This window comes from Numida meleagris, chromosome Z, assembly GCF_002078875.1.
Source record: "Numida meleagris isolate 19003 breed g44 Domestic line chromosome Z, NumMel1.0, whole genome shotgun sequence".
NCBI lineage: Eukaryota > Metazoa > Chordata > Aves > Galliformes > Numididae > Numida > Numida meleagris.
This window is the reverse complement of record NC_034438.1, coordinates 13930914-13944037: the sequence shown is the minus strand read 5'-3', so window position 1 is coordinate 13944037 and position 13124 is coordinate 13930914. Positions and strand designations below refer to the sequence as shown.

The following is a 13124-nucleotide window of genomic DNA, read 5'->3' as shown; positions in this document are numbered from 1 at the left end:
TCGCTGTTGTTTTTCTTGCGGTGTTGTATTTAATCTCGTTGGGAATACGCAACACCCGCTGCCGTCGCCCCCCTCCCCTCACCCCGCCGCGGGGCACGACCAGGCGGGGGGAGCCGCCGCTCTCGAACCGCGCTCCCGGCGTGCTCCGCGGCCACGCATGCCTCCTCGCCCCGCGCCCGCGTGGCGGCGGCGAGGCGGGGCCGGGCGAGCCGCGGGCGGCCGCAGCTCCTCAGGTGAGCGCCGGGGGCGGCCGGGACGGGGCGCGGCGCGGCGCGCGGCTTCCCGCCGCACGCGTCCCTCACGGCCCGCAGAGCCAAGATCCCGCCGGGCCGGCCGCTGGCTCCGCGGGAGGCCGGGCTTCCTCCGCCGCCCGCTGTGCGGCTGGGGCGCGTTGCGCCCCGTACGGGCCGGCCCCCGCAGCCCGGCGTTGGGGTGCGGCGGCGGAGGGCGGGGCCGCGTACGTAGCGCTCGGACCGGAGCCGGTGCTCGCCGGGGTGGGGCGCTGAGAGCGTCCGGTCCGGTCCCAGCGCCGGAACCGCGCCGCGGTGCCGCGCGTGAAGGCGGCCGTGCCGCGTTGCTGTCGGCGGCGCTCCGCTGTTGCCCGCGAGGCGGCTGCGTCGGTAGCTCCCGATGGCGGAGGGCGAGGTGCGTGCGCTGCGCGGAAACGCGGAACGCGCTTAGCTAAAGACGGGAGCTGCTGCTGCTCTCCGGAACTGCCCCGTCTGCCGCATGCTTGTCCTCACCGCTCTGCTCAGTTACGCAGACGGGATGTGTTTTAGTATTAAATTGAATTAGCTGCGCACGGTGCTACTGTTTCTTTGTGGCTTTAATTCAGTTCGTCTGCTGACGCCGTGTGTGCCTTTGTCCGCTTTTCTCTTTGCCCTCCCTCAGCCCTCTGACCGCGCTAGGCGTTGAGGACCGGACCCGGCGTGTTTGCGTTATGAGCCGTCACGGGTTGCTGGCTGCTCCCGTCTGCTGCTGTGCCAGGACACGTCGCATTCACGGTTTGAGCTTGTGTCTTAAAGGGTAATTACATGTTACAAAGTTTTTCATACAAATTAATATCAAATAATGTTTTCAGGAGGGCTGTAGAATTACAAGAGATCCCCGTGGTCTTTTGGCTTCTTGTATAAAAAACAGAATTTTATGCATTCCTGACCTATACCCATCCATATATTCAACAACATCTTGCTAGATTGGAGCAAAAAATTTGGGGAGTGATAGTATTTCTAAATGCTGGTTTTGGCCGTTGGATTATTTTGCTCTACCCTGTGAGCTGAAAGACATCTTTGAGTCAGATTTTTCCCAAATGCATTTTTGCAGCTTTGATAGGAATATCTATTTCTGTCAGTAATTCACAGTGACAGCAGTGCATTTGTTATTTTCTTTTCTAATTTCCTCAAATGACATTAAATTTACAGTGGGTAGTTCATTTTGGCTGTATAGGCAGAGGTTATGATGAATACTTTATCGCCTATAAAAATGTGATGAGAAGTGACGGCTCTGAGCAGCACTGTGTGGCAGCCGTGTGTGTGTTTTACGCAGAGCCAGCCTAGGTCTTCAGCATGGTTAACTGGGCTGACCACTCACAGGCTTCAGCTGGGAAGTCATCTTCCTAGATATTCTGGTATGATGCATCAGTTTCACACTTTTTGTTTTAAGAAGAATGTACACGCCGTAACTGTGCTTTCTGAGATTTGCAGTACAGAAGAATCTATGACATTTTGTTGCAATGTTTTGCAAAGTCTGAAAATCATTTTTCTTCAGACAAAAAAAAATCTAGTTATATGTTAGATATATAATTTCAGAGGTTATTTAGATTGAAGAGAACTTTGATTTTTCTGGTCAGATTTTACTGCTGACCTATATTTATGCTTCTGCTTTTGTACCTGGGATGCAGCGTGATTTTTTTCCACAGGGTGCAGTCGTTTTCATCTGTAAGAGGTGGCAGAGGCTATTTAGAAAGGGTGGTTTTGCTACAGACATACACTTGGCTGTGGGTAATCTGAAGGGGAGGCCCTTTGTACTTTTACTGTTGTTCTTTCATGTAGCGCTTTGTGCAGCATCAGTGCTTTCAGTGTCTGGTTGGTTTTACTTAGGCGTGGAAGAAACTGTTTTCCGTCTTTCCTGCATTGGAACCAGCTGGATTCAGCAAGCAGAGACACTCAGCTCTGTGGCATAGACCACATTTTCTGCTGGAAATAGGCAACTGCAAAAATGTGTTCTCTGAGGCCCGGGGTGAGTTTGTCTCTGAATACTGGCATGATGTTTATGGATGTGGTGCTGCAACAGTTCTTCGCAGTCTGGTTTCTTAGAGAAATTTCATGACAATGTTAATCCAGTTTGACATGGTGGTTGTGCAGAATAAACTTTTGGAGGGCTATTGCTCTTTGTTTCTTAAAATGGAATTTATTCAGAAATGTAGATTATATTATAAATCTCTCTCCAAAAAATAACAGTTGCAGTGTTTCAGGAAGTATTTTGTGTCTGCATGTTTATTCGGAAGAGGCACAGCGCAGTCATGGTTAACAGGCTCTAAACTCCACCCGCTTTTTTTCATGTTATGCAAAGTCCATGTATTATTCATATGTTCTTTGCTTTTATTAACCTTTTCCAAATAAACGGTTTGGTGTGCTTTTTTTCTATGAAGATCAATGTCATTCATGCCTTGTGGATAATTCTACAATAAACAGGCATGTAAATAAGCCAGAAAAAATGTTTTGTGTTTCCGGGCTTATGACTAGTAATGTGTTTAAAATCACAAAATACTGTCTGTCAACATTGTTAGAAGTATTCATTTTTAAATTTGTTTTTAAAGGAGGTCTGGTACATTCAGGAAAAGCCTTTTTAGAATAAAAATTTATCTGGTGCAACAGTAAGAAGGTGAGCAAGATTTAATGCATCTCACAGAAATAGCAGCCTCTTAGGATGTGTGCATGGAAACTGTGCTCAGTCTCCAGGGCTGCCCAGAAACACAGAAGAGCATAATAGATGGTCCGAATTGATGCTGTGCTTTAAAATCTCTATTCAGTACCTGTTTAACACAACAAAGCTACGGAGGGCATCTTTTATATGAGGATTTTTCTTTTTCCAAGTGCTTCTTCTTTTTAATGTTGTTACAGAAATAAGTACTCTGTCTTTATAATCCAGGTATGTGGTGCCTGTGTCTCTGTGGGGCAGGGGTCTTTTGGACCTTGGAATCCGCTTGAAATTTCTTGTGAGGTGTCAAGTGGTTACTTAAGGGCAGGGATTTCTGAGAAATCACCCCATACAAATCATAACAGGGTTTCATAAGAAATACAGAGCATAAATATTATTTAAGGACTTTTAAGTGATTATTAATACTACAAGCAGTGCCTGTATTTTCACGTTAGAGTGGTCAACTTTTGAAAAATAACATTACTGGGATTAGTTTATTTCTTTTTTTTTATTTCTTTAGTTAAAGAGCTGATACAAAGGTAATGTAGGAAATAGTAGGTGAGGCCTAGAAGTAGCAGCTGCTGGGTCACCATGTTCATGAAAAGCAGATGTAGTTTTGTTCTGTAAGAGGTCATTGTGGGTTGATTGAATGGTGCTGTCTTGGTGTTTATGATAGTTTTTATTAGTTTTTTTTGATAAAGTTATTTTAGTTGTTCTGGTTTCCTTAATGCTTTTTCTAATTGCCAGTCTCCAAGATAAATGTGATAATAAATACCTTTACAGAGTATGTAAATGAAAATAGCGGTTTAGGTTTCAGTTTAGAAACTCTGTTTTAACACCCGTGGCATGGAGAAATTTGAGACTGTTGAGCATCAGTCCTAGGAATCCTCAAAACTGAATCTTTTCTTCTGTTGCTATAATGGAAAGTATTCAATCTGGTAATAACTTGTATTTTAAGACCAGGAGGAATCTTGAGATATGTTCATTCTGATATCATAGATGTGACTCCAGTTATTTTGTGAAACTGAAGATTTCAGGAAGCAGAGTGAGGGCTACCTCTGTTACAAAGGTGCATGTTCTGATTGGAGCAGGACAAGCATTTTAATTCAGAGCTGTCACGTGGATTTCCTTAGCTGAAATGAAAGATTCTCTAGGAATATTAAATGTGAACATTGAATTTTTCTTATGCTCATTTTAGCTGTGATGACAAATGCTTTGTGCTAATGGATTTTTTTCTCTTTAATGCTATGTTCTTTCTGACATCTACAGAACTGAAGATACATAGGACAATGCACAGTGTATACCCTGATGACATTTTGTGTGCTGTCACATGGTTTTTGCCATGGCATCTGAGACTGAAAAGGCCCATGCTCTTCTCCAGACTTTCAGTGCAGCTTCAGTCATTTCTAGTCTAGGTTTGGGAATATTCTGCTTTGTAGCAGACAGGCTTCTGCAGTTTTCCTTCATTCAGCAGAATGACTGGCTCCGAGCCTTGTCTGATAATGCAGTGCATGGTGTACTAGGAATGTGGTCCTGGGCCATAGTGATTGGACTCAGGAAGAAAAGTGACTTCACTGAAGTTACACTGGCTGGCTTCCTTGCCTCTGTCATTGACGTCGACCACTTCTTACTTGCTGGCTCCCTGTCATTAAAGGTAAGTGAATGGATTGATGAATGCATATTTTCTTTGTTTACTTTATTGTTCTACTGTATCCTAAACAAAAAAAGGTTTCAGTGATAACACAGTCAGGTAATTTTTTAAAAGATATATGGGAATTTATATTTTTATATAATTGATAATGATTTTAAAACAAAGAAATGCTAAGTTAAATTCTGCCCTTTAAAAGCCTCTTAAAAAAAAGTGTTCTGGAAGCATCGTTAACACAATATCCTATGTGTATCACTTAGGTGTTTTGTTACCCAAGTTAAGCAGGTAAGTGCTGCCGTACATGCTTTGTGTATAAAGTGGGTTATTCCATTTCATTCTACAATAAGAAGTAGAGATCTGGAAAGAAGATTGTCCAGCTGCTGAGCTGTCCTTTACCAGATATGGAATAGCAGCTTCCAGAATGTATCTTGCTCTGAATCTTCTGGGAACTCTCTAAACAGAAGATTAAGTGTTTTACAGGGAGGGTTGTGAAGCACTGGAACAGGTTGTCTAAAAAGGTGGTGGGTGCCCTGTCCCTGGAGACATCCAAGGTCAGGGTGAGCGGGGCTCTGAGTGGACTGATCTGGCTGTGGATGTGCCTGTTCATTGCAGGGGCATTGGCTTAGATGACCTTTAAGGGTCCCTTTCAACTCAAACTACTGTATCATTCTGTGTTCTATTTCATTCAACTAATCGTAACTGAGAAGTGGTATATTTGGTTTTAGTCATCTCTAAACATTTTTCCCACAAGCCAGCAGTACATGACCTGTTCATCTTCAAAAAAGCAGTCTGAGTTTGGCCTTAAATGCAGTTGCTTGTAAAAGAGAATCAAGAAAGTGCCAAACTTGTTCATAAAAAGGAGAAAAATGAATTGACTCCTGCTAGTGAACATGTGTGACCATCATCCATTTGCAGAACTGCCTTTTAGGACACAGTTTCTCAGTAGAATTAATATTACCAGATTACTATTACCAGATTTTCCAGTTGTTTTCCAGTGTTTTGAGTGTGTCCTGTTTCCATTCCCTAATCTTGTGTGCTTCAGGCACGTACTCCCAGCTTTCCTAGAAAACATCAATCTGTTCTGTATGTTCTCTGAGCACTGACAGAGCCCAGGATGTCCAGCAGTGCCTGATCTGGCTGCACCTCTCAGCGCTGCCCTCTAGATCTCCTAGCACAGCCAGACGTATCTTGCCTACAGCAGGCTCACGGTCCCCGCAGCTGAAGCCATGCCGCTTTGCTGCTTGTTACCAGGAGTCAGCTGTGCTCAGCAGCACAAGTCCTCGCACCGTGAGCTGATGTTCGTAGCGTGGGTATTGATACATGCTACTTTGCACAAAAGAGGAAGCAGTTGTCCAGTCAACCAGTGTGAAGCTTAATTGATTGACTGTCTTGCCTTCTTTTTTTTCCTCCTCTTTGCTTAGAGTAGTATTAAATTATTCTTATGGATAGCAGAGGAAATAACACAAAGCAAGTAGAGGCAGATGAGAAAGGAAAGAGATGGAAGAAAGACTCTGTGCTTTAATTAAAGAGCAACAGCACAAAATGGTTTACCTTTTCTAATGTGTAGGAGACACATGTATGCAAGAAGCATTATTGGTTATAGCTGGGATGTAAAAACTAGACTTCCAGTGGAAAAACATGTCTTTTTTTGTTTGCTTACAGTATCAGTATTTGTTGTAAGCAAAAGACTTGTTCTCATTGGTGAGTTTGGTAGACCTTTTAATATGATCAGTTCTCCCTTTCTCTTTGTCAAAGTGGGCGTTTTCACAGAATCTCAGAATGACTGAGGTGGCAAGCTGCCTTTGGTTCTGTGTGGCTGCTCCAGAGCTGGTTCCCTGCTCAGTTGGGGCCATTCCGGATCAGGCTCCCAGGACCGTGTCCAGCTGGCTTTCAAAGATCTCCAAGGAAGAGACTCCATGGCCTCTAGGCAGCTTGTGTCAGTGATCTGTCACTAGCACAGCACAGAAATGCTTCCTGTTATGCTGATGGAACCTCCTGTGTTCCATTTTGTGCCTGTTGCCTCTTGTCCTGGTGCTGAGCACCACTGAAAAGACACTGGCTCCATCCTCTGTGTGACCCTCCTTCAGATATTTGTAGCACTTGCTGAGATCTGCCTCCCATGAACCTGTTCTTCTCCAGACTGAACAGTCCCAGCTTTCTCAGCCTTTCCTCATGAGGGAGATTTTTCCTTTATTATCTTAGCAGCCCTTTACTGGATTCAGTCTCCCATAGCTCCATCGCTCCCTTGTACTGGGGAGCCCAGAACTGGATAGAGTAACCTCACTCGACCTGCTGGCAGTGTTCCTCCTTCTAGAGCTCAAGACACCATGAGCTTTCTTTGTGGTAAGGACAAACTGCTTGCTGGTGTCCAGCTCAGAATCTACAAGGACCCCAGGCCCTTTTCTGCATAGCTGCTGTCCACATCGTTGGCCCCCAGTATTTACTGTTGCATGATGATGTTCTTTCTTAGGTAGTCACTAGTTCTCCCCTTTTCTGTACTTTTAGTATATGGAAATACTATAAAACTGAAAAACTGTAAAAAAAAATTAAAAAAAAAAGGAAGGTTCATTTGATTAATGAGTCCTGTAATGGTTTATTACAGCAGTTAAACCTAATTATTCTCATGCGTTTTTCTTATTTTCAATTCAATAAACACAAGTAATGTGTGTTTTTAGACTAGTTGTTAAGTATTTTTTAAATATTTATGCTGCTTTTTCTGGTGGTAGAGATTAGCATTGGTACTTTTTCTTAGTAATGACCACTAGATGACACTCTCTGCCAGTGCTGGTTTAGAAAATAGGGTGTTACATCATAGAACTGTGAGGTCACCTGTCTGCTTACTGCCTTCAGTGAGGCAAGTTAAAATATGCTCACACTTTCTGTGATGGAGAATACTTGTGTATCCCAGAGTAAATTATTGGAATCTCATGAGTTAATTTCTTCCTGTATTTTTTCAATTTCCAAACAGGTAGATATTTTTTTTTCTAATATTCAGCTTAAATTACTGATGTTGGATGGTTAGATCTTGTTTGTTTGTTTTTTTTAAGGCCTTTCTGGGAGAAATGTCTGGTTGCTATGCTCTTTCCAAAAATTTTTTACAAATTACAGATAATGCAGGCAGAAGAATAGCCCTTGAGTAGCCGCACTTGCGTAGCTGAAAGTAAGAAGGCAAGATGACCAAAGGCCTTGTCACAGTCACTTGCCCACTTAACTCTTCCTTGCTGCATATGTTAATTGGGCTAATAAAGGATGTTTCACCTCTAAGCTGTATCCTTTGTAAGTCTGTAGGCCCTTACAGTAACAGCGTTATTCTTACAACTTGAAAAACATAATGCTTTGCGACAAGTTTCTTAACTAAGTAACTCACAAAACAAAGCTGATGGGCCTGGATTTATGTTTTCTAAGCCTTCTGCCATTTATCTGGTCTCCTCTGAATTACTGACTGCCTAAATTAAGGATCCTGTCCCAAACTACATACAGTATTTTAACAAAAACAGCATAGATTTGAGCCAGGTAGCCTAGATGAATTCCTTTTACTATCACTTGCAGTTCAGTCTTTTTAAAAATAAAAATTCTCTTACAGGTTTTATGTCGTCTTATACTACCAGCAGTCTTTTTAGTTAGTGATCTGATGTCATCCTCGTAAACTTTTCTGCCTGACGAGCTAAACTTGATTTTTAATATGTGATTTTTCTTTCCACAGCTTAATATCATACCACTTTCTGTTTTGTGTCATAATTTCAGACTATTGCCTGTATAGGTCATTACTTCATGGAATGCCTTTTTACTATTCATGTGGAAGTTCCAGTCACACTCTTCGTATTTCTGGATTGAGAGTAACTGATTTATGAGACTACAGCATTACTTAAGCAATACATTACTAAGGAACTAATAAATTAAGAAATCTAGTTAAGTAACCACACCACTATTACTAATTTATAACAACAGTAGTATCTTTCACATTATTATTCACCATTTATTTTAAAGCTCTTAATCATCATAATTAAATCTGATGATGGGTTACTTTTTTTAAGTAATTCTGTGCAGCATAAGGCAGTATTACCATCTGCTGTGAGTTGCTACCTTCAGCCTCCTCCTCTTGCTCCTGCTGACACAGCTTGTTGGGTGAACTGTTTTGCTATTGCTTTATCATTATTTTTTCTGGAGTATTCAGGGTAAATAGTCACCTGTGGTATTCATATGATTTATACTTGATACTCTGATAAATACTTGTGCAACAAGTAACGTTTGGTGTGACCTTTTGCCCATGTTGTCTTTAGCAATAAGTGTGAAGTCTACAAAGACTTCACTTCTTAGAACTTGTACTTCAGCGTATTCCAGGTAATTTTCACTCTGTATAATTGCGCACAAAGGTACAAAAGTCTGAGAATAACTGAACCTGCCGTTGTGTTCAGCTTTGCTGATAAACTAGGGTGACACAATGGGCTAAATGTGATATAGGCATGACTTGCATGAGAAGTCTCCCCTTGTATGGTAGTCCAAACACTCGTGTTGCAGAATAGATGTGTGGAAATTGCTAGCTTGCTAATTAAAAATTACCAGCTTGTGAAAGTGTAGAGAATGCAGCTGGTGACACAAAGGCATTTGTACTGGCAAACATACATAACAGAGATGTTTATTAAGCCACTGCTGACTTAATCGGGGCTGCAGTGGATCATTTCTGGAATTGGAGGATAAGATTTGCGCGCGCACAGTGAGATGTGGACTCAATACTAATGACCTCAGGCTTGTGAAGAATCACAGAATATGAGTGCTGAAGCCCATGCTGTTACATAAATTCAGTGCTATCCTCTTGTGCATTAAAGTGGAGTTTCCTTGAGTTCTTCTGCATGTGCTTTCAGCCTCCTGTCTCCACCTCACTGTGGCTGTGAGAGGGTCTGGGATAGCAGTACCTTCAGGAAGATTTTGCAACTAGTTGAATGTTAGGCATATGAAAAAGGTCATTTGTGTTGTGAATAGCTTCCATTTGCAGCTGCAGCCCAGTCTCTCTCCTGGTAGACATCTCCCTCAATCTGCTTACATTGTGATGTTCTATTTTTCCAGGGGTGTTAATGTAGAAAAGGCATGTGCTAATGTTTTTTTAAATATGTGGCCAACTAAATTGACTGGTAGGAGAAAAAGTACAATAGCTTATATTGCCAAACAGAACGACACCTCTCTCCTTCCTGGGCCTAGGAAGTCAAGGATGTTAATGTAAAAGCACAGAATCACAAAATGGCTTGGGGTGGAAGGGACCATAAAGAACATCCACCTGAGCTGCCACCCACCAGCTCAGGCTGCCCAGGGCCCCATCCAGTGTGGCTTTGTACAACTCCAAGGGAGGGGTATCCACAGCACAGGCCAGCCTGTGCCTCACCACCTTCTGAGTAAAGTTTCCTCCTAACATTTACTCTGAATCTCTTTTCTTTTAGCTTAAAAATGTTTTGCCTTGTCCTATCGCTGTCTGTCTATGTAAAAAGTCAGTCTTCCTCCTGTTTGTTAGCTCCCTTTAAATACAGGAGGGCTGCAAGGAGGTCACCCCAGAGCCTTCTCCAAGCTGAATAAGCTCAGCTCCCTCAGCGTTTCTTCATGGGAAAAGAAACAAAGGGAAACAGACTCTTCTTCTCTGGGAACTTCAGCAAGAGCATTTTGGTAGGCTAATGACTGCACTGCAATTACAAAACAGGGGTTTTCATTTAGTAACAAAAATCTGACAGTCTTTGTAGGATAGGTGATAAATAGTTTCCCCATCACAAGATTGTTTCACTTTAATCTCTTAACAGTCTGCTTACATGAAACAAAAATAAATTTGTAGAAAATATACCCATTGTACCAACTTAAAGAATTTGGGTCTATACCCTGGTAATTAAAAGGTTGAGATGTTTTTTGTTGTTGTTGTTCTGTTTTGTATTTGTGAACTTTTTAGTCCTGTCATCTTAACCAACATTTCAGTAAAATGCTATCATTTCTCTTGTACAAGTACTTGTGTACTCTTTTTTTTTGTACTCTTGTGTACAAAAAAGAATCAACTTACTTGTTTCTGAAATTCAAAACTTTTTTTGGTGTCCTTTGAGTTTGTGGAAGTGGTTATAACTCTTGCTAGTAAGTACATCCATAGTATTGTCTCAAGAACATTTTCAATTTGTAGTTATCATTTCTTAAAACTGCTAAATTTAATATCTTCTGTAGTTTGTACTCCCACTAGCTAGACATTTGTCTTAATTAAAACCCAGTATCAGGCTTTCACCTGAATTAACATTAAACAAACTGTTAATTAAAATCAGAAATGATTCACTTATTAGATTCTGATTGATTGTGCCATTTCCCTGCCCATGAAGAATACTGCGTCAAGGCAAATGAAATATATGTAACTAATAATAACTAACTAATAATATGTAATATTTTTGATTGTATTGGAAATTACGGCTCTATTAGATATAGTCCAACTAGAACTTTACAGGTAGTAAATGAAATGTAATACAGGATGTGTTCTTGAAAATAAATACCAATAGATAACATTAAATATTTCAAGTGTACTGTATAGTTGTTTTCCTTTTTATTAAGTACTTATAATCAGTGCAGCCTACTGTGCAGGTTCTAGTATGCCATGTGACTAAATGACAGCCGTACCTCATACCTCTCCCTTCCTCTGTTTCCATTAGTACTGCTCAGTAGGACGTATGATTCAAACAACAGAGAAGAGCTTGTCCCAGCACCCTCAGCCCTGCTATTGATAGCACAGTATGCAGCTCTTACCTTACTGTTCATGTTGTTGATTTTGATGAACCACAGTAGAAAGAAATGCTATGTTTCTCTTTGCACTTCCACTTAGCCAGATGGTGCTACACATGTAAACACATGTAAAATCTTTCTTTCTTGTCATGATTGTGCTTGTTGCCGATTATGTTCTTCTTTTCTGCAGGCTGCTCTGAGTCTTCCCCGGAGACCACTTCTTCATTGTTCTACTGTGATTCCTGTTGTGACTCTGACATTAAAGCTTATTATGCACCTTTTCAGGCTTAAGGACTCATGGTGCTTTCTTCCTTGGATGTTGTTTATATCCTGGACTTCTCATCATGTCCGTGACGGGATTCGTCATGGCCTCTGGATCTGCCCCTTTGGAAAAACTCCTCCTTTGCCATATTGGCTCTATGTGGCAATTACAGCATCTTTACCTCATCTATGCTCATTTGTTATGTATTTAACAGGAACAAGAGAATTAATGTCTATAAAACATGGAATCCACATTGACGTGTAAGGATGATGTATCTTAGTCTTCTGTAACACACTTGAAACAGACTTGTCACTGGAATGATTTCCTTATGTTCCCTGTGAATTCCAAGTCAGGCATTTGAAGCCAGTTACGCTCTTATGTCAAATCCTTGTGACCACAGTAACCTATTCCATAAATGGTATTAACATTTCATATCTGTACATTCCCCTTGTAAATTATCTGGTCCATATATAGCTAACTGATTCATAAAGTACTTAGTCTCACTGTTCTAATTACATTATATTTTGCTGGTGCCATTCATCTGATCACCATACATTCTGGATTTGGAGTCTGCCTCCATTTCATCTAGATAGCATTTGTATAGCACTTTAAAAATGTACTATATCAATGCCAAGTACTTGAATTTAGTAGTTTGTCGCACTTCTGAAAAGCACCAGTTAGGCTTTTGAAGTAAGTTATTTGTTTTCCTGCTGGGCTGTTGTATTCTGCAGTTTTAAAAGAAATGCTATTTGTATTTCAAAATATGGAACTGTTGGTTTACACCTCTTTGAACACTATTATAGTACAGTGTTTATACTAAATTCTGTCCCACTGGAGTTGCTTGGTACCTAGTTTGCAGGCAGTTACTGGCTAATGATTAGAAAAGGAGAAGACAATTTGGTTACATTATTTGGTGTGTCAACTGAAGTGCTTAATTTAAAATATATTAATTATGAATATTTAAATTGGAGGTGCGGAATTTTAGTAAATAAGGAGTATGTAAAGGCAAGCTTGTTTATTACAGTAAAACATAAGCTCTAGGGAAGATTCTGGAAGTTGTAAGAAAATAAAAATTGCTTCAAATTTTGATTAAAGACCCTACTACTGTACAGCATTTCCCGTTAGGTGCAGTATCAGCCTTACTGCAAAATAAAATGCATTATTATGCTGAAATAGAAATTTCCTCATGAATAAGTTTCTTAAAGAAAAATATGAGCGTGTTGCAGGTTGGTAGCACTGCCTATGATTATGTAGCAGGTTCATAACTTGACGCTGTGAGCTATTCCAAGTAAAAGTTTTTTTAATAAAAAATGTCTCAAAGAAAAAGGTTTTTTTGGAAGGACTTGGGCTTCCTTGTGGACAAGAAGCTGGACATGAATCAGCAGAGTGTCCTTGCAGCTGAGAGGCCAACAGTATCCTAGGCTGCATCAACAGAGGGGTGGCCAGCAGGAAGAGGGAGGTGATTGCCCCCCTCTGCTCTGCCCTTGAGAGGCCCCATCTGGAGTACTGCGTCCAGGCCTGGGGCCCCCAGCACAAGAATGATCTGGAGCTGTTGGAGCAGGT

The 13124-nt window shown here is 41.3% G+C and overlaps 1 protein-coding gene across 1 annotated transcript; it reads left to right on the top strand.

The window, feature by feature from the left end:
- TMEM267 (transmembrane protein 267) lies at positions 459–12891 on the top strand. Its single transcript, XM_021380922.1, has 5 exons — positions 459–645; positions 892–1026; positions 2100–2238; positions 4189–4573; positions 11490–12891. The coding sequence occupies exons 4-5, from the start codon at positions 4250–4252 to the stop codon at positions 11823–11825; spliced, it is 660 nt and encodes a 219-aa protein (XP_021236597.1). The 5' UTR covers positions 459–645; positions 892–1026; positions 2100–2238; positions 4189–4249; the 3' UTR covers positions 11826–12891.